Source organism: Ambystoma mexicanum, chromosome 3q (genome assembly GCF_040938575.1).
Source record: "Ambystoma mexicanum isolate Mex_15411 chromosome 3q, UKY_AmexF1_1, whole genome shotgun sequence".
Lineage (NCBI taxonomy): Eukaryota > Metazoa > Chordata > Amphibia > Caudata > Ambystomatidae > Ambystoma > Ambystoma mexicanum.
Window position 1 is genome coordinate 49184229 of NC_090926.1, and position 22900 is coordinate 49207128.

At 42.8% G+C, this 22900-nt stretch overlaps 1 protein-coding gene across 1 annotated transcript in view; it reads left to right on the forward strand.

Annotated features, from left to right (window-relative positions):
• Window positions 1-5840: 5840 nt before the first annotated feature.
• Window positions 5841-22900, forward strand: part of PDXP (pyridoxal phosphatase) — a 29754-nt gene continuing 12694 nt past the window's right edge. The window contains exon 1 of the mRNA XM_069653047.1: window positions 5841-6996. Coding sequence (XP_069509148.1) covers window positions 5961-6996 — 1036 coding nt within the window. The 5' untranslated portion in view covers window positions 5841-5960. The remainder of the gene's footprint in view (window positions 6997-22900) is intronic.

Genomic DNA, 22900 nt, shown 5'->3' on the forward strand with positions numbered 1-22900 from the left:
GCTATTTTAATGCACCATTCTCAGCCTTAAGGTTCTGGACCCCGTGGTTAGTTCCTGCATGCCTCGCATGAGGTCTTGAACTGCAGCTTCCATCTCTGTATCTGTATCGTTTTTTAGGTGTCTCAATCTGTCACAAGTCTCTCCCCTTCTCACCTGTTTTTGTTGTTCGCTTGTGACCTTCTGTGGTGTCTTCTTTCTCACAGTCCGGGATTTGTACAAACCCGTGCGCTGGTCCTCGGATTCCAGCGTGAGGTTCACAATCCAACTCCGGGGTACATTCAGATGTCCAGGGCGGATACCAGGAAGGAATGATGCTCACACTCGGAGGCGCTGAAAGCTGTGACGCGAGCGCGGGTGAAAATCCAGGAAGTTCAGAGGTAAGATAGAGGAATGGGAGGAAGGAAGGGGGATTCAAGGAACCGGGAACCAGGAATCAGATGAAAGCCCCGAGCGAACTCCAGCAACACATGTCCAACTACAGCAAACGGTAGAGTTGAGACACGCAGAGCCGCGGGGGCGTGTTTGTTTTGTAGAGCGTAAAGCGTGGAGCTTAGAGACTGGCAAGCAGCGTTCCGTATTAAGCGGCCATTTTGGAAGTTTCCCTGTATTCAATCCCCTATGGGTCAGGGACCAGGAAGTCCAGAAGGGACGCAGACGACGGTTCATGACACAGGGATCCAATCAGAGAAGACAAGGGCCAATCTGCTTCCAGGCCGGTTAGGCCTGGACTTGGAGAGGATTTTGTTGCCCTGAGGAAGAAGAGTGTTAAAAGCAGTGACAGAGCTGGCGTTGAACCACGTCTCAGTGAGTGCGAGGATTTCAAGGTCAAAGGATCTGAGCAAAATCCTGCAATCTTAAAAGCCCCCAATAATAAGGACCTTGGAACACACTCTGCTGGTACGTTAGATAAATGGCTTAAATTTCCAGAAAAATGCTTGCCTTGCTCCAGCAGTGACATTGCATGCCCACCTATAATGGTACGCATTAGTGTGGGAACTCGGAGTGATGATCCCCCCATGAAGGTTATTGAGAACAAGCGACTATCCAAGATGGAACAGGTACCTCCAACACTTTTGCAATCTAGTGAAATTGGTGTTCAGAGTGAACATACTCATCCAATTTCTACATAGGGGTACCTCCCTAATGATTGTGCCACTATGGTCCCCTAGGCAATGCTTGTTATTGCCAAATCTACACGCATTAGTGATAAACATTTATATGTCCGCATGCAGGTCCACAGGGAAAGCAACTACGTTTCTGGGAAACCATGCCATTTGCAGAAAGCCCTTTTATAAATCAAGCCTATTCACTGCATGTGTTACATCAAATACCGGAACTGTCAATCATTTATTCTAAGGACACTGAGAGTGTTGAACTGCCCGCTCTGGATAGTTTCACCAATTAATACTTTCATCTCACCTGTGGTTGCTGACAGGATTAGGCTTTTTTTTGCTATTCCTTTTCAAATTAGGTTACGTAGTACAGGTTTCTCTCGCTATTCAAAAACCTATCACCATTAGCAGTTATAACAGAAACAGGTGTGCAACAAGAAATGGATGGCAGCCATGCAGAGAACGTATTCCATCTACAAATGGCGAACTTTATTTCTCAGGCTAAACACGGGGAAGGAGCTAATCATTCTGACTATAATTATTAGGCTCCTCTGTCTGGCATTTTGGATCAACATTGACAACATGGGGATACCTGCCCCCTGCACTTTGTTTGCTGGAACTCTTAAGGGCATAAATCTTTTATTAACCATTAGGAGGGTTTAAAACTCCTTTGTAAGAGCGATATATTTCCTCCAAGAAACTTGATTAAGGAAGGACCTGGTTCTTGATGGTTATGTTGTGTTTTCTCGGAAGGCCTCGGGAAGTTGTATTGGGTGCCCTAAGCGTGGGCTATGCATAGGGGTTAAAGCCCACTTATCTCTTATTTCGTTTCGGAAGGGTGGTGAAGATCCTAATTATTTATGCGCAATGAGTAAGCACTTCCCAATGGAAAATATTCACACCTTGGCTATTACATTGTATGACCACCCCCCCCCCCCGCCCCAGCTCCCTCGAAGGCCCCTATACAGCTGGCCTACTCAAGCAGATAAGTAGAAACCTGCATTGCTCGCGTGACATCTTTTCTAACGCCCCAGTCATCCTAGCCCGTGACTTGAATGCGCACTGCTTGTGGGTTTGAGATGAAGGGTTATTACAAGAGGGTCATGCCATTGGGGCATCCATAGCTATGTCTCGTGAGTTGTATCAATTGAGAATGCAGTGTAAGGGACGAAATTGGTCAAATATTTTGCTTTGTTTTGACTTTCTACCTTTTGTCCCTACCGATAATACCACTGTGTTAACCATTGATGAGAATAGTGCCTGCTGTTTGTACTGCATCTTTGCATCACATGTGCTTCGTGTCATGGTAGAAGACTACAAAATCAAATGTATGGATTTGAGTGATCATGCAGCACTATGTGTTGCCTTTATTCCTCACAAAAAGATTGATACTGGTGGAAGGTCTAAGGAAGCCACATGTAACATTCAGGGTAACCGCATATTATGGTCAACTGCCAACGTTAAGAAAACCAATGCATTCTTAGTCGATAGTTCGTCTTCTCCTGGAGTGTTGCTTGGGCAAAATGATTGGGACATGGACTTGGTTTTAAAAAAACACCTTATGTTCCAATCCCAATGTCCCAATGTCTTTCTTTCTATTAAGTCAGCTAAAAACAGCAATGTCATATATTATAGTAACATCAATGAGGAAAAGAAACGATTCTGCAAACATTGTTGTGTAATTTCCAAAGAAAAGACACTTATATTTGAGGAAAAAAACTCTTGTATGAGATCATTACTCAGCCGATATAAAAACTGGCTATAATACCCAATTTGGCGGACTCGAAAGTAATATTCATGCTACTAAAGTCCCATGAATCAACAAAATGTTGGTACCTCTACCGTTAGTAAATTTCTGACCAAGTGCTAAAAAAGGTTTGCTGTATCACTGAGACCGTATGGCATGAATTCATCAGTAGCCGCTTCTGGAATGCTGTTCTGGCTGAAAAGATTTCTTCTGAAGACAATTCCTTAATAGATGGCGAGGTTGTCTTTGATATTAACGAGATCTGTCCTAAGATTAGAAATCTTAAGACTTCGAGGGCGCCAGACCCGGCCATTTTTGGCATATGGCAAGGAACACACGAGGCCCTTTTACTTTTTATTGAGTACATCAATAAGATTGATAACCATATTCAGTTCACCACAGAAATAGGTACAACTTCAGTACATTTTCTTGATTTCACAATATCTCTTGGCCCTAATGGCCTCGATACCACCTTGTTTTGCAAACCAACCGATCAAAACAATCTTCTGCATTGGCTAAGTTGCCATCCTCCTAGTACCCTAAAGAGCCTCCCTCACAGTCAGTTCCTTCGGGTTAAGGGGATAGTACAGGATGACGAAGAATGCAACAGACTCAAGGATGAAAGGGCCCAAAAACGTTTTGCTAGAAGTTACTCAGAACTGGAAACACAGAAAGCACAATACAGGGTAAAAATATGATCTAGAGACACATTTTTGATAAAATAAAAAATATTTCATCTCCACCATGCTTTGTGTATGTGTCCAAATATTTGACACAAAGCTATAGAATAAAGAAAATCAAACAAAAACACTGCCATTTGTTATCACAAGATGCTTCATTAGGTCACTTGTGTAAGGATCTTCCATTATTTGCTTACACTAGAAGTAAAGATTTGAAAGACATGTTGGTCAGAATTGACGCTTAATGTGATAAAGTGTGCCCTAAATGTTCTGGAACTTACATGTGTCTTCAATGCACGAATTGTAGCTTTGTCCTCAAGGGTAACTTGGTTTGCCATCCATACACTGGCAAGAAAATCTATTTCAAGGACTTTGAAATGTATGATAGTCACAATGTAACTTACAGTATTAAATGCCCATGCGGCAAATACGATGTGAGACGATCTGCAAGGAAAGCGCAACTTAGGTGGAATGAGCATCGCCCAAACCTACGAACTAGGAACCTCAAGTCGCCAGTTACGAGAAATGTTCTGGAAAAAGGACACCAAGTATCACAAATTAAGTTCTAAATATTAGAAGTGATCAAAACTAAACCAGGAGAACAGGACTTGCTGAGACATCTGAACCAAAGGGAGACTTTCTGGATCAATCGTTTAAACTCATTGTCTCCAGATGGTTTGAACAAAGAATTTCACTTCTATTGTGCAAAGATTTCTTTTTTTAATTCGAAGACACTAGATACAATGCAAAAGTTATGAAAACATGTTTTGAGTTTTATGTTGCTCGTTGAACTGTCCCCAATTTTGTTTTCGTTTAAATCGTTTTTTCTTACACAACAACGTCATTATGTTCTTTAATTTTATGTTCTCTAATCATGATGTCCTTGTGATTATTTGCACACTGTGGGCTAGCACCAGCATACAGGCATAATAAAATTGTTAACCCATGCATGTATTTTGGTCCTTCCTCAATAATCGCGTTGCTATTCCACCATTTTATCACAAAGAATTGAATATTCGATAAGAACGCCCCACATGAGCTACACACTCCTCGGCTGACCATGTTTTGCTTAATTTCTTTCCCAGCAATAGGTAAGACCTTTTCTGCAAATTACTTATGTGTGCTTACCCTAATATGCTTGTTTTTTCAAGGTCATGTCTGGTTTTCTTATCCATTCTTTCTTTCTGCACACATGTACTCCAGCACCATCTGCCATTATGTGGCATTGAGCTCGGCATTACACATACAAGGAAAGTGATTGAAGACCTCAGGTATGTGAGTTTGAATTATTAATTATTTAGATATATCTCCTACCTCTATTCAAATCACTTTCGTTCATATACAGAAGTATTTCCTGTCTGTATTGTTTACAGCTATGAGGGCAAATCACTAGAAGAAGGCATAAAGGCAGGCAGGACAGTTGTCTGCTGTACTCGTGTTACCAGAATTGTATACATTTGTGTTAAAATTGACTGTATACTGATACTTATTTTCATGTGCTCTCCACTTAGGTCTTGGTCCCTGAGGTTGGACGTGTAGTCCGAAATGCATCGGACCTAATTTTAGACTCACTGCCTGTGATATGAAATTACATTTGTTATTTTTTTTCAATAAAAAGGATATTTGGAACTTAATTTTATGTCATACAGAATTTCTAAGTTACAGAATTACTTTCCTATAACTACACAAGGAATATACTTTAATGAATGTCACCTGTATTTACATGAGTGGTCCTTCCAAAGCTCCTGACTCCATAGTTAGGACAAAGTCCTCAACATTTTTTGACGCCCAGTGAAAAGGGAGCCTTAATTGGCTACAGGACCACATTACATGTCTACTCCACAATAAATCTCTGGATTACATTATCGTGGTGCCCACTCCTGTTTTCACTGCTTGCACATTAGCGGCCATCTTGAAACGCATAGGTCCGTGTAATATGTTGCAGGAACAGCGAGAGGGACGTTTGCTTTAAATGAAATAATGGAAAGAATGTTTACAGTCAATACAGACTTTGCAATTTACCACTTCTTTCAGTTAAGCAGTTCAAAATGTGCATCTACCTAATCTAGGAAAAGGTTAAGAAAATAATTCAATGTATATTATACTTAAATATGATTTTTCTTTTTTAAAGTCATTGTAATCTTTCAAGTATTATCTCGCACCAACCATGTTGTAAAATGGAAACGTATAAAGCATGGGCATCTTTCACCGCTTCTGTCGCATCACAACCAAGCTAACCCCAGCTTGATGCTTTCCTCTCATGGAATGATTCAGCTGTCACCGCTGCGCTGCTGCATTGTGGTTGCCCAGCTGTCAACGTTCCTAGGCTTTCATTGGATGGCAAGGTGGTCTTGTTGCGATAGGCCTCCAGTACCCCCTGCATCGCTCTGTGATTGGCTCCTCCTTATTCCACCGGTGTGAATGATGGCGGCTCCCAGCCCGCCGCTGCCGCTTCCTCCTAGGCTGTCACCTGCGCGAGCCCGGCGGGTGGTGGGTGAAACGCGCTCCGTGCTCTTCGACTGCGATGGGGTACTGTGGGAGGGCGAGCGCGCGCTGCCGGGGGCTCGCGAGGTCGTGGGTGCGCTGCAGGCGCGGGGAGGTCCAGGTGCCGCCATCTTCGTGTCCAACAACAGCCGCCGCAGCCGAGCGGAGTTAGGCGACCGTTTCCGGGGGCTGGGTTTCAGCGGTGTTCAGGATGCACAGGTGTACACCTCGGGCCGTTGCGCAGCCCGCTACCTACGGGCCCAGTTGCTTGGCGGGTGCCAGGACAGTGAAGTGGTGAAAATAGGGGTCGGGGGGAAGAAGCTACAGGATATTGAAGGCTCTACAGATGCACGACATGATGCGAACACTGGGCTTCAGGGGTCGCAAAAGGAAGACGACTCTAACGAGGGATTACATCGGGAGCCGTGCAGATCAGACACTTGGGACCAAGACTCGCAGGAGGGGTTACATGTCGCCAGCCAGGAAGTTCAGAGGCCAAATCTGCAGGACAATGTCGCTCTGGAGCTGCACGAACAGCCACGCACGAAACGAGATCAAGGGGCAGTGTGCCACATCAAAGAACCTCCAGCTCACTGCCAGGGAGTCAAAGATGAAGTAACATTGATACACGATGACAAAGACCATGTGGCACAAGGTGACCACAGTGAGGGTCGAATGCTTCAAGACCCTCAAGGAAAAGATGAACTTCTTGGTAAACCACAGCCAGACGCTCCCTTGGTGTTCGTTATAGGCGGTGCTGGGCTGCGTCATGAACTTCTCGATGCTGGACTGAGAGTCCTAGGCCAAGAGGATACCAGCACCACAGTCCAAGCGGTTTTGGTGGGCTATGATGAAGAGTTTAGCTTTCAGAAATTGAGCCGGGCCTGTACCTACCTGAGGGATCCTGACTGCCTGCTGGTGGCCACTGACCGGGATCCGTGGCACCTGCTGACTGGTGGACGCTGCACCCCAGGTAAGGATGGTGGACAAGGTTTCTTATTTGGCATACCTTTTGGGTCCCAAGGAATATACAATGAGGTTTATTTCCCATTCAGATGTTATTTCACCAACACTCAGCAGTCTGTGCACCTGTCCACATGAGGCTTTTGGCTCACTCCTGTGGCAGCGAATGCAGACTTGTTTAATGACTGTGTGGATATATCTGTCAAACTTCATCAATGTTAGGGTAGGATGAAAACAAATCTACCTGAAATGAAAGGGTAGAATAGTCCATTTTAGTTAAACAGACACACATGCAGCACCACCTCTAGACCTTCACCTCCAGTTCAGAGCCATTGAGCAATGCGTTGTAGATAAGCCATGTCGGCTCAAAAGTATGCACTACAATCTAGAAAATTGCATGGGTCTCATAGGGGAGCACTACATAGCTTTATCAACCCAAAACCGATTCTCTCAAGAATGCAGAAAACCGCACATTTCGTTCACCCTCATTCGGAATAATCGGTGTGGGATAGTCCGCATGCCGTGTGATTAGAGAATTGGGTTATGTTTAGCAAACGTCATCAATGTTTTGGTTTGTTTACAATGCATGAAAATACTCTTGTGAATTGAAATGTGAGTGTAGAGTATCCACAGGCCACAGTGCCAGCTAGTAGCTATTCCTGAAAGTTCACCTCCAGTGTAGGACCACCAAGTATTGCATTTCAGAACCAAATCTTGTATGAAAAAACAAAAGGAGACATGGGGAAATTCAGGTAAGAATGGAAGAGTGTGCATGGAGCTGTGTCGAGAAGGGGAAGGGGCACTGGCTTTAGTTAAGTAAGGTTTCTTTCATGCATTTTTTAAACTTGCCATAGTGGTGTTAAGCATACCCCACTGCTCCAGACAAAAGTATGCTGCATTAGCACACTGATGATCTCTGAGGTTGAAGCAAGTATGTGGTTGCTAGCAACGTTGAGTTGATGAAGTTATATATAAAGTAACACTGCCCTATTAGACAAAGGCAATCTTTTGGCACATAATGCACACTTTTGAGCTAATTTGCATACTCGCAATGTATTACTCAGGTACTCTGAACTGGGCCACCCTGGAGGTGAACATCTAGGAATGGCACGTATGTGGTGCTGTGGCCTGTGTGGCAAGTTGGCTACTATTCTACTCTGATTGTTTGACACCTTCAACATTGAAGCTGATGGGACGGCATGCAACTGGAATATATTTGGGCTTGGTTTTGGGTCCAGTTGCAAGGCATACATTTTTTTTTCAATAATTGATTAGCAGAATTTGTGAATTGACATTTTCTTTGTTAGCAAACTCATTTGATTAGCAATTTTGTACGGATAATTTTAATGTCACTAGACGTTATTTGTACCCAAGACATAAAATGAGTAACAAAACAGCATTTTTGTGTACTGCTGAAGTAAGACATTAGTGAGATGAGTGTCTGTAAATTGTACGGGTTGGCTGTATGAATGGACACAAATAAATAAGTAAATATGATTTTTAAAAAGGCTCTGAAAACTGTTTTCAGTGCAAGGCTCTATGCAAGTGGGTGCAGTCTGTTTTGCACCAGGCATGTCCTGTATATCGTATGCTTGTCCCATCATTTGTTGCATAAGGAGAAGTTTCGAAAATCAAAAGGTTCTGAATGTTCAAGGAAAGTCATAGGCTGAGACTAAGTACCTAGTATGGTGTTGTGGCAGGTAGGGTCAACTTCAGGTGGGCCGGGTGGTCCTTGCCTGTCATTGATATTAACTGTTTGCAATATTGTGTTGCAATATTGTGTTAAACACCACTTTTGGGGAAGGCAGGGCCTCTGAAGGTCCTCAAGCCTGATCCATGTATGCCCAACAAAATATAAACGCCACAGTTGTAGATACCACTGACCTTGGTGGGACTGCATAATTTGCACATATGTTGCCCTGTACTATTGCTATGACCTTAATGTTTGACTGTATAATATGTATATACCTACCTTTTGTAATCTTACCTTTGACTATTTAAACTGCATCTCTCATGCATTCAACTGTCTATACTATGCCATGTAACCATTAATGTCCTACCAGTGCCCAATTACCTCTGGGTCAGGAGCCCAATTTAAATAAAATAAACAAACAAGTGCTGAATTGCATTCCTGCACACCCATGGAAGCAGTATTTACTGCTATTAGCACTTGGAGCCCCATCTGGGGTTCTGATACTTTACATATATGTCCGTAACTGGAAATGACTAATTCCGGGATCTAGATGGTAGCCCAGAGGTTCATAAGTGAGTTGGCGGGGGTGATCAAGGTGTGGCCCTCCAGTGGAGACTTGTCCATGGGCAATGCGAGCAGCTGCTTGCGCTTGCGTTCCCAGCCTCTCTCACAGCGGTAATATATAACGCAATCATAATCTTAGAGCAAAGCGCGCTCTGGGGGTTAACTTCAGTGCATGGTATTGTATTAGATGTACACATACTGGATGGCACTATTGATAATTACTTTGAGTAAATATCTAGTTAGCTACGTATATTCAATATGTAAAAGGAAAAAAGTCTAAGCAGAGTAGATGGCTTAGCCGGCTGGTAACTGGGCAAACCAGGTGGAATATTGTGGTTTGCGGTCATCTCACTTTCAGGGTAGTTAGTATAGAGCAACCGGGTGATGAGAGAATGTCAAGGAGTTCGGGTTCAGCTCATGAGTTGAGCACATGTTGCACAGATTAATGCAACCAGCAGGTCCCAGAACTAGGTTTGCCATCAGTACCATTTGGCCGGGTGATCATGTACATTTTCAAGTGTTCACTCCTTCATATCGTGCACCTTTCCCAACAAAACCAAAATCTAGTTGACCATGTGAGATTTAGATACACTACCCTAAACTTTACTGAAAGACAAAGTGTTTTACAGTAGCGCAATTGTAATTATGCATTATGTATGGAATCAAAGGACTGTCTTTTGAAAGATAGAATAGTTCACATACTGGTCTTTGCCATACAGATTATAGTTGTTTTAATGAAAATATCACACCAATAACTTCTGTTATGTCTGTCTTAGTCCGATCAGATATCGAGAAGGGCCTAATGAGTTGAAAACAAATGTGTCTAGCATGGCCTATGAATCACAAGTTGCTAAGGCACCTTTTTAAAAGATGCGCATGACCTACAAAATATGGTCTCGTTTTTGTACATGGCAAGAAAGCCTGTAAAATGCATTTAAAAGTTTAATATAGCATTAATCAGCATGAAAAAAAACTGCTACAAAAAATATCAAATATAAAATTGTCAAAGCAGTTTCCAAACCCGTGGATCTTTTTTAGGAAACCCGTAATGCGTTTGTACTATTTTATAAAATCACTCAAATGCAAAACCTTCAATGTGACATGTAAAAAAAGAAAACAAAATCAAACCATGTAATTTCTTTGTTATATGTAAGGTTTATAGACCCTGCCCGAGACCTGTACAGAGAGTTATGGGCCCTGAAGACCGAGAGAAAGGTGCAGAATGCATCTGCCTTGTGCGGCTGCTGGGATTTGGCTAGTTCCCAGTGAGCACATAGTAGCATGCTGAGGGAGAAGGGCGGGACAGGGCTTGGGGGGGGGGGGGAAACAGCCAGGCCCCCTCTCAATGGTGCAGCCTGGCAAAACAATGAAATGGTGGTCCGGAGGCAGTTATTGGAAGAGGCTGGGACTCGACTGACAGGTGCATCCTAGCAAAGATTGCGGTGACTGGATCCATCATCCCAAAGGTAAGAAGTTGAGGGTTGGGATTTCTAGAACTCGGGCTACGTATGTCAGGCTGTGTATGGTCTGGTTCAGGTGGTGAGCAGCACAGGTGGCAGGGCTCTCAGTGTGTGGTGCTCCTGTGTGGAGTCATATGGCTCCGCCTCTCATTGGCCAATTTCAGGGCGTTACTAGGTTTCTGAGCCAAACAGGCTCGCATAGCCCGGAAATTGGCCAGTGGGAGAGTGCCATGTCATTCCCAATGGTCAGCATCTATCTTCATCAGGAGGCAAAGTTTAAAGTTGCAAGCTTCTAACCAGACAGAAATATCACCCCCCCAATTGTCTACATTTCCACATTGCGCTTTTTCTTACTTGCCAAGTATCTATCCATTATCCCTTGCCATTGGCGAGTGCAAATTGTGAGCACTGCCTTCGTGATTACAAATATGATTGTATGCGTAGGTGATAGTGCTATCTAATGGGGAAGATTTTATCACCTCTTTTGGTATTAGCCTATTTGACCTAAAACAATTGACATAATGACCAATTTGGTCGAATTTTGCATGGGTGATTTGGCCTTCGGGGCAATTTGGTTGCATATATTGCAAAATACCATCCCTGGAGAGCAGGGGTTGCGGCGGTGTCCCCTGCTTCCCATGTTTGATATTTTGCAATTTTTGAGGTACAGGAGTATCCGTGCTTCCTTAAAATTGGAGGCGAGGGACAAAAAAATAAATAAAAATTAATGTGCGTTTAAATTGGGCCCCGGTCAAATCATTTTTGGTCAGTTTGCCGCAATCAAGAACAATTCGGGCAAACATACCCAAACCCATCTTTTAGCATGGAGAAATTAAGATTGGTGGGCAGAGGGGGACCCCATCTCGGGGGCAATTTTCCGATCCTGCCGTGGCTAAATACATGCCCCCTTAAAGCCATCTGTCGAATTGAAGGATGTCAAGTGATTATCTCATTAGAATGCGAGCCAGAAGCATTTTGCTGTCGATTTTTATTTTAGACTGTCCAAATGCACCTAAGAAATACCCCAGTTTGATCCTCTTAACGAGGAGTGCTAAGAATCATACGCTTTGATAAAGCGCTCTATCTTGATGCAAACCATGTAAAAGTATTTGACATTTCTACTTCCCACATAAAAATAAAATCACTCTGCATCCGTTCATTTGGACAGATCCACCTGCCTATGTTTCAAAGTTATATTTCCGCATTTCCGACTTGCATGTCAGTGCAACTCTGGGTTTTCTAATGCAGTATTTAGCATTTCTCTAGACATTCGCTAAAGATCTTTTTGTGCCGTTGCAGACACTGTTGCCAACGGAACACCATGAACTTGGCAAACATGGCTTTTAGGTCATTAAAATCGCTGGAAACAACTCAACATCCATAACGTTTAGATAAACAAAGGTTAGATATTTATTATTTTTTAAATTTTATTTAGTCTGGCCCTACCCAAAGGGTCTCGGAACGCCTTACATGGTTCAAATATTGAAAAGGTGGGAGTTGAAGTTAACAAGTGTTTTCAGGAAAGGATAGGAAGGTTAGGATGGACAAGTGATAGCAGTGGAGGAGGGTAGGGTTATCAGTGGGGACACTGATATGTTTTAAGGCTCTTTCTGAAAGTGATGACGGAGGATGCAGTGCTTATGTGGAGAAGTAGTGTTCCATGCACTGGGTGTCGATTGGGAAAACGCTTGTTTTTTGTTTGCAGTGTGGAGTGTGTAGAAGGTGTTGGCTGGCTTGTCTGTTTGTGTGGGTGATGGGTTTGAGTTTGTGATGAAGGTAAGATGGAGTTTTGAGGCGGATGACTGAATACAATGCAGTGTCCATTTGAAGGCAATTCTTTTGGGGTATGATGAGCCAGTGGAGCTCGGCTAGTGTGGGGGTGATGTGTGAATGTTTGGGTAGGTGGATGAGGAGTCTGGCTGCTGCGTTTTGTATGGCTTGCCGGGGGTAGGGGTGTTGGGGAGTCCACTGAGATTTACATCGTATATTGTTTCCCTGTCATGTTCTGCCATCTTGTTAACTTTTATGGCATAACAAGATGGTCAAACAATATAAAGAAACTCATTTCCCACACAATTATTAAATGTATTATTTACATATATATATATATATATATATATATATATATATATTTTTTTTTTTTTTAATTGCAGGGGAACCCCCTTCTTTGTGCCCCCGCCCCTTTAAACCACACTGAGGCACCCTTACTGCTCCTTTCTTTCCCCAACACCCCTCCACTCAGCAGCTTATCATTGTTAATCACAATATGAAGATGGTTGGTAAAAAACGATATTTAAAAAAAAAACAACATTTTGTGTACACTATTTTTTTTTAATGTTTTTTTCACCGATAATATGACTGTATTCTATAAACACAGTGGGAAACTTTGTTAATGGGGATATTAAGTTTGCACTGCAAACCCCACACATTTGTCAATTAGTGTTTCTAAAGCCATGGGTAAAGATTTCAAGTTGCAAATGACCAGCCAGGCATAAAAAGTTACTTGCTCCCTTTAGTCTCTGTGTGCACACTACACATCATTTCGTACTCTTCGTGTGTCTGTTACTATTATATTTACAGAGCCCAGAGCTAGCTTTGGGAAGCAACAGAGTGCATTGCAAGTCATAGGGGGAAGTACACTATGTGCAAAGCATAATACAAGGTAGTAGGGAGCTAGCAGGGTAGCAGGAGGGCAGGCAATTTGGTATTAAGGGATCTACTAGCAAACAGGGGAAGAAACTAGGGGGACTGGATCACTCAGTATCAGGGTAGGTGGAGGGTCTATGGTCCTAGGTGTTAGGAAGGAGCCATTCTTGGAAGAGGAGGGTATGGAGCTCTTTCCAGAAATGTTGAAGCGAGTTTTGGGGGGGGTGGGGCGGTGTTGACAGGGATGTTTGTCTGTAGTCTCGGGGGCTTAGACAGAGAAGGCCTTCATTAGGTTTCTTTGCTATCTGCACCGGCAGAGGGGGAGAGAGAGAGTCTGCACATGTCCTGATTTCTGGTGGATCATAGTCCTCTGGAGATGCTGAGTTTCTCAGCGAGGTATCTTGGAGGCTAAAGGACTGCAGCCTTGAAGATGATGCATCAGGTTTTGAAGATATGTGCTTGCAGTGGGAGCAGTTGCAGTTTGATGAGGGTTGGGGTGATGTGGTCGAATTTGCAGAGCACATCTCAGAGGTACCAGGGTAGTCTCATAAGGCCATTGCCCCCATCCAGGTATGAGGACCCAGGCTTAAACAGCATATCTGAAGTTGTTTTCTGTGATGAAGGGCTTGATTTTCCCCAGGAGGAAACGTGGCTGCCAAGCTGTTTTAGCCTTCCTTGCTATGTGTTCCTTGAAGTGTCTGTTGATGTCGAGCCAAGGGACCTGGCACAGGTGGTTAGCTGTGGTGGTGAAACCCTCTAACTTCATAGTGGAGAGCCAGCTTTGGATATCTCAGTGTCTGGTGGTGTTGGTCAGCAGTAGGAATACGGTCTTGGATGGGCTGAGTTTTGTGTAAATGCTGGAAATCCTAGACTGGATCAATGTGAGTAGGGCCTTGAGCCTCTGGGTGTTGTCGATGGGGATGGTGGGGTATCTTGAGGTAGAGCTTGTCATCTGCGTATTGGTGGATGTGGATGTTCGGTGGAGCCAAGAGGGTTCCGAGCCATTCCATGTAAAGGTTGCAGATCCCTGGGGAAGACGATCATTGTAGGACTCCATAGGTGATGAGTAGAGTTGGTGATCTGGAGGTGGTTAGTGGTGTTTGGTGGTGGTTAGCATGGTAGAATTTGAACCAACTGAGGATAATCACTCTGATTTCCATGCAGTGATGTAGAATGGTATGGAGTGATTTTACTGAATTAAAAATAACAAACAACATTTTCACCTAAACATTTTGGGAAAAACAATACAGAATGTTTTAAAATATATACACACAGTGTGACTTAGCGTGATGTTAGGGTGGCAGTGAGGTCTTCATGGTGAGTGTCTTGGAAGTTGTCCTGGTAGGGGTGGTTTTGCAAGATGGGATCGTTGGTGTGCTGTGAGCTTTGGTGTTGGTGTCTATGTTCTGGTGCATCATGCTGATATTGTTGATGGGTGTACATTCGTTGATGGAGTGTGGCACTTGTGGGTCAAGTGGTGGGTTGATGCAAAGCTTCAGGGCTCTGCATTCATTGTTGGGTTTAGCTATAGTGTTTTGGCAGAGGTGATGAGTCCTCTTTGTGTAGCATGGAGATACTTGAGCAGGGAGAGATCGGATGTGCTTCAGGATTTTTGTCAAGTGTTCTTGTTTTCTGATGGTGGTTTTGTTGAAGTTCAGTTCTTAGTGTTGCAGTGTATAGAAGGTCTAGGGCTGAGGATGTCTTGTTTCACTGTGAATGGTTGTTGTTGGTTATGAGGCTGGTGGTGTGTTCTTGGAGAAGCGAGTCGCAATCCTAGTTCATCTGAAGCTGCTTGCTAGTGACAAGTGCACATTTTGAGGTCTGCTAAAGCAATCCCAACTCATCCACTATCTAGCAAGTTAAAGTGACCATAATGCGGCTACCACCATAATATTGCATGTATTACAATTAGCTGATTCTATTGTCCCAATTAGCTGATTGAATTGTCTCATACTAAAATATATGGCCCTTTTTACAGGTCCACAAATACCAATTGACCAATCTGTACCCTGAAAACTTGTTTTTTCAAGTCTGTGAATTGTCTGGGTGAACGCAGATAACACTAACTGGATGTATTCCACATTTAAAATACAGACCCATTTTATAATAAGCAAGCAAAATATCCTTTTCAGGACTGGGTTCCTGGTTATGCCAAATGTTTGGTGCAAATCAGCACAAACTGATGGATGGGAGATGGAGAACAAAGTGTGTCCTTTGAGGAATTGCATTGGATAAGCACGTTTTGAGAACAAGCTGCCTCCTCCCCCTACCCATCTAAATCTTTATACCCCACTCTCCTTAACGGAACCACAGACTTTCCTTGAAAAGGGAAATCAAATGTGGGTCTGTTTCTGTGCCGTTGCATTGTGATTCCTTAAACGGTGCTAAAGTTATAAGCATCTTAAAATTGGACATCCAACTTAACCATGACTCCAGGGTTACTAATACCTATCCTATAACGGAAATTGCATTTGAGGATACCGTTTTGAACTTTGATCCTCATTCTTTTATTGGTGCCAAAGCAAAATGAGGTGGTGTTGGCATGATTTGTTTCAGCGTCCAAGGTTTTTCATTGAGTGCAGCAAGGTTTACGATGACCTTCCCTCTTTCCTGGCAATTTGCATCTGGTTTGTCCATAGTGCTGCTTCCAACTGCACAGAGGTAAGAACCCTCTCGGACTAGCAAGAAGAAAAGACGCGATTAGGAGTAAGGTCATCCAGTAGTTTGCGATGTTAGGCCAGCAGGTGAGATATCGACTTTAAAAGACAGGCGTTAGTCAAGATTGCTTCAAGAAGGGTTTCCAATAATAAGTATTAAGACATTTGCCAGACTGATCAATTGCCAATAGATTAACAATGAGAGCAGGTACGGATCCGAAAGACCTACTCTATGCAGTATTATTAATAAACACCACTAAACTGGATTAGATCTGGCAGGGTGAATACTATTTGGAAATCGGTCTGCTCAAATGTTGCATTGTTCGGGAATGCAGGTCCTCCCACCTGTATATGGCCAGAGCCTTGCATGCACCTCCCCACACTCCATTAACAGTTCCACATGCACATCCTTGCTCACTACCATTCCACAGACCCATTCTAACACACTGCCCACTCACTGTGGTTTTCCCACTCTCCATTCACCCCAATCTCCAAGCAGGCATATCGCCACCCGGCCACTATTCCCTCACAGGCACTTCCGCCCACAGCCCTATGTAAAATCAACCCTACAATCCACCTCTTATGAACGCATCCCCCACCCTGAAACCAACCCAGGAGCAGCGCTTCTTCCATTGTACATGTCCCCCTGACCACCTAATGGAACACAGGTGCATGGGAGGGTTAAAAATGAGGGCAGCAAAGAGGTGTAAGGAAGTTTAGGAAAATAAGAGCTCTAGTGGGTACGTTACCAAATGTGGAACCAGAAGGTCAGTGTCTTAACTCCAGCATACTCACTGGACCAAATGATGTGCTCTTGGGCACATCACTTTAGCTATGTACTCCAATTTTCTTATCTGACAAACGTAGGAGTGCTTTAGAAATAAGATACCAGTACAATAAAGTGCATTGAATCTAACAAAATGCAGAATAGCCAAAAGGGGGATGATGCCACCTAGCAGTGAATAGATTGACATTGCAACCCGAGGATCCTTGTCATGATCTCAGCTTCCCTAGATTACCAAAGTTTGATTCTGGACAGATTCGTTATCGCCCAATCTACCCCTACCTGTCAAATTTGAGCCCTCTTGCTCACATCAATCTCCTGTGTGTTAGTACAAAAGGAGGAGGTAAGGAGAGGGGTTGTTTAGACGCACAATTATAGACTTTTACAACAGACACTATTGATTGTAATAATCAGTATCATTTTAGTAGAGCAGTCACTGGATTACTTTGCAAGCCTGTGATTGAACCAATCTGTATGCTGATCTATGAAAAGTGAATGAACCTTTAGCTTGGGTGTCTGTGTCCATTCTCAGTGGTTCCAATAAATATTATACAAAACAATACACTGGTTCATCTGGGAAAAAAGATCATTTCATATCTTGTCTTGGAGTGGACATAGAGGGGTGAATACGTGATGTCACACCCACTGCCCCTGTGAGATTGGTGAAATGGTGCCAGTAGTCCTAATCACAATTTTCTTGTTCCCACTTTTGCAAGATTGTGATCTTGGGCAAATATCTTTCCCCTTCTCTTCACTATTCCTACCTGACACACGTGGGATTGCTTATAAATGAACTGAAGACAGCTTGAATTGCTATGTTAAAGCAGAGAGAGGAGTAGGAGTATGTGTTAAAGTGCCATCTTGTTAACTTGCTCAGCTGCACTACTTAACCAATATGTTTTGATCTAGCGCAAAATACCATCTCGCTATGCTTAGCTGCCATTTTTCTTTTCCCTTTGTAAACCAGTTATCATCATTGCAGATTAATGAGCTATGCTAACCCCTCCATGCTTTACTCTAGTTAGCTTGAGATGGCTTTCTTTTCTCATGTGTTACTACCCAAAATGGTGGCAGACAAATGCATATGAAGCCCAGTCAATCTACATGTTTCTAGCTAGGCTATCGTGAACTTGATTTTTTGCGTGTGTCTGGCATGTGCTCGTTTCGGACACGCAAAGGTTGACCAGCAAGAAATATTTCCCACACTGGTTGACATTTCCCACAAACACGGTTCCATGGTTGGAGCATATTAGTCCCCCGGCCATAACCACCCTCTGTATCCTCGGAAGGCAAACTTTCCCAGGGCTGGGGCTTCTGTGCGAGCTGTTTTCACACCCAGTCCCTGTCTCCTTGCCATTGTCACCCTTTTCCATCTGCCAGATTTTCTTTCAACCCAGCACTTTCTGCATTCGAGGTATAGAGGTGATGCATGCCCCAACAGAACACTATTGTAAACCCCTCCAAAACGTGCTGTTTTCTGACACTGTGCCCCACCTGCGTTCTCTTTAAAATATCTGCTGAAATATTTCAGCTTACGTTTTCCAGGTCGGTACTGTACTATGCATATTGATAATTCTCCACTCATTTTTGGATTTAGTTATCAGAGCGTGATTTTTTTTTTTTTACAAAGTTATGTCCCAGGATGGAAACTATTTCTGTATTCTGACCCAGTGAAAATATAGTCTATAAACATGTGCATTTCATAGCGGTAAAATGTCACTTTAGATGGGGAAACCAACGAGAAAAGTTCAGTAAGAAACGTATCCACTTATTCGCGCCTTGAAACACTTGTGTATAGGCGCGTTATAAATGCCATATCATATCTTGCCACATCCGAAGCTGGTGCCAGGTTTGTTAAATTTTCATAGACCATTTAATATATAACGGTCCTACAAAATGTGCACTCTCCATTACCAGTTGGCTAGTGATAATCGATTCTTGGCGAGTAGGAGATGGTGTACTATGCATATATGGAGAATTCAGGTGGCGAGTGGCTTTTTATGCCTAGCTAGGAGCTTGCAACTTGACATTTTTACCCTTGGTTTAAAAGAAAAATGTTGAAAAATAATAGTTTTTTGCAATGGGTTTGCCATCAAAGGCAATATGCTTTTCAGGTGCACGTCCATTTTTCAGCATACAAATAGCCTTGCACTGAAATTGGTGCATGCTGCAACGATTTTGAAAATGTAATACGGCAGTCAGTTTTTAAAAATGTTCAAAAGTTAAGCTATATTTCGGACCTGCCAATCAGTCCATAACAACTGAATGTCCTATAGACATGTCTCTTTTCCCTTTATCCACACATCAACCATTCTCCTAGTTGGTCAAAGAGAAGGAGGGAAACCAGAAATCTAGCATTAGGCACTCAATCACCATTCTGTGTCATCTACTTCGCCCACTACTAGCATGGACAGGGCAAGGCACCGACGAGGCGCCAGAGGCCGGAGACAGAAAAATGGCCGCACGCAGAGATGGAGGCATTTACCTAAACAGATCAGTTGCTCTAGCTATATTTCCTATCAACTCAAGTTGATGGATGGAAAAAAGTAGAAAGAGTGGCAGATTCTAACAAATAATTGGAGGCAAACGCATACATGAATGAAAGGCCAAGCAGACGAAAAGATCCAAATATGTATATTCAGTGAAGAACGTTTTGTTCAGACACTGGTTAGGTGAAACATACATTGCAACACAACCCATGAAATTCAACAGGTGTTGGAAGTGACCATCACCTTGATGTCGTTTATAATCCTATCTGGGATATGACCCATGTGCTCAGCAATGCAGGGAGGGCTTCCAACACCTGCTGAAATTCATGGGTTTTGTTGCGATAAAATGTTTCACCTAACTCTTTGTTTTCTCACTGAAATGCTTGGGGGTTTTGTTATGCATTATGCTATATCGTACCCCAACTGTAGTAATGCATAGGGCTCCCTTGCCATGGCCAGTGGACGCTTAGCACCAGTTACAGTGGCCCACTAGCCATAACCTTCAACTGTGGCCCATATTTTTAAAGTAGTAACTTACCATTTCTCACTGGCCTTGCTGCCATGCACCAGTTACTGTAAGTCAGTGGTCCATAGGCTGTGCAACAGGGGGCCTTTGAGTTAAGGTGACGTAGCTTCCAACACTTGCACATTTCAAGGGTTGTGTTGTGCTAAACCGTCACATTAATGACCCTTCAACTTAAGTTTGTTCACTGAATTTCAAGTTTTGTTAATGCTACATCTTGCACACCACTTTAGTACTAACATTTGTTTCTTTTCATATCATTACAGAGGTCATATTCAATGTTATTAGTATGTTACCAAGGTACGCACTGTGGAATATTTCCCCCATTATGGGACCGTGGTCCACACGCCGTGCAGTGCAAAACCAAGGTGTAAAAGCAAGGCATTAATCATTTATGTCTTATCTTTACACTTCAGAGTATTTTAGTGCCATTTGAAGGTGGAGAAACGGCACAAGACTGACGTGATTAACATACTTTCTGTCTTCGACTTTAGAGCGCACATGATTTCTTTTAATGCCATCATGAGTTTTTCCTGCAGGTGGTTGGCAGATCACTATAAATAAAGACATTCTGGACGTGCACCCTGTACATTGGGGTGCCGCTCCGCCCACCCTATGCCCAGAGAGTTTACGATCAAATTAAATAAGGGAAGGCTGTTATTCAATAATTGCAGTAATCGGGGAACACACACTACACAATATTTAATAGAAGTGGAGGAGCCACAAATGACATCACCCTACTCCTATGAAATTAAACACATTTTATTACATCATTACAAAACATCAAGATCTCCAATTCATATACCTAAAAAAAACACACACAAACATTGCATATCAGAAATATGTACAAGTGCTGACGTGACTCAAAAATACCCTAACCCAAACCACTCTTGCTTGCTTGGGTTAATGGGTAGGCTCCACACTAGAACCGAACCATCAGTCCTGTCGTGTACTCTACATGTTTCTGTTCCAACAACCTCTTCTTCAGGAGCTATTAACTCAGTCACTCCTCATATTTAGGAAAACTTTAGGTACAGTTTTCTTCCTCCTTTTGGTCCTCCCATCTACTGTAAGGGAGTCCTAGGTGGTGTGTTGCAGAGCCTGGTGTAGGTATCGCCATGAAACAGCTCGCGTTTACTCCCCCTCTGTTAATGATTTTCTCTTTCTCTTAGGTGTACCGTCCCGTCATTTGCGCCCGGAAGCGGATCAAAAATGTAACCTTTTCAGTTGCCTCCCTTCTCATACAGAGTTTAGCGTGTCGGGGATTAGAGGAATACAGTGCAGGCTTCTTGAATCCTGTCCGGTGTTGTCCTCTAACTGGACTTTCTCATATGGGAAGACTCTCTGTATCTGGTGGTCTACTTCTAGCTTGCCACTCGCCCGATTGGGTGTTTGGCAGATTGCATAGAAATCCATCTATTTTTGTATTTGGCACCCAATAAAAAACATAGCACATGCCGTCTGCAAAACATAATTTGCAAACAGTATTGACATTTTTTTAAAAAATGTGTTAAATGAGTAAAGGCGATTTTGCTTGGTTTTATGCTTCACTTTTTAACTCGTTTTGTAAATGTTTAAAATTGCAAGAAGAGGGGCACAGAAGCATGTACGTGCTATTGTTGATTGCCCCCCCCCATGCAATTTATGTTTTTTTGTTGTTAAATGATCCATTAGCTGTTTTGCATACATTTTGATAAGAGTTTCTTTTGGGGCCCTCCTTTTCTTCTTGCAGGACTTTACTGTGAAGTTCTGGTGAGAACGGCGCACATCAGTGAAAAAAAAGGTTGAGACTTTTCAGTAATAAAAACTGCAGTGTGCCAGCAGAGAGATGGCAGATTGTTTGGGCTGTGGGCAACCCTTTTCTTTCAAACTTATTTTTTTTAAACTACTGCACAGATTTACACCAAACCACCAAAAGGAATTTCTGCACTGCTTTGTGTCCAAATTGTTTATTTGGCGCAAATCCTTCCTGGGGGTTTTTGCTGTTTACCTGCTCAACGCATGCACCTTTTTACTTAAAAGGAAATTAATGGGATTGATCAAAAGCTTTTATTCTTCAGTGCTAAATAACTTTTGAACCGTTTGACGAACTCGCCGCATATTTTTAAATTGTGGGGAGGTGCTGAGCGGGGAAGGGGCATGACTGTCGTTCAAACGAGTCAAAAAGTATTAGCAATGGAATATTTGCAAAAGTCAATGGTTCATAGGCTTTACCTTAACTACAGACCGTCAACATCCCCTCCCTGTAATCTGAGCGAGTCAGAATGTGGGACACATGAATGATGCACTAGAAATTAACACTTTCAAATAGATTATGCTTGGAATATAGGTAAACCCAATCTACACATAAATTACGTGCAGAAAATATGCTCGGATTCTGCATACTATACACTCGGCAGATACGTAACCACAAACCATACATGCTGAATATTCATACATGGAAAGAATAGGCTGCGAATGAATATGCATCCACACACCTACTGCGCACCCACCTCCCCCTCCCCGCATCCCTCCACTCTGAAACCCAGAATAAAAGAGTCTGCAAACATTTCCTTAAAAGGCTATTGTTTTTTTTTTTTTCCCTGGCAAAGCAAGTCTGCAGACATTAGGGATGCTAACATTTAGGAGCAAGCATTCTGTCTAAATCAAGTTTTTCCCTCGTGCCTCAACCCTGATAATTAAGACATATATTTTGTACTACACAACTTACTTCACAAGGATCACTAAGTATTATGTAGCTAACCTCAATGCTTTAAGTGGATCTCTTGAAGTTATGTAGAGCAAGTTAAGATTTCATTTGTATTGTAGGGTGGGGGACTTAGTGCTTGACTGATTTTTACAGACTTCACCTTTTTATTCCTTGTACCCTTAACACTTTATAGATGATAGTAACGATTGCAACTCTAGTTCAGGTTGTAGGAAAATGAAAACACGTTTTACCTTGTAACCTATGAAAGTTCTCAGAATTTGACAAACAACTGATCTGTCTAAAACCATCATAACTAATTTGGTGACCTTTCTTGAACGTACTCGTCTATAAAAAGAATTACTAAGACAAAGGTGTGCTTTGCATTGGGTTTTTCACACGTGCGTAAATT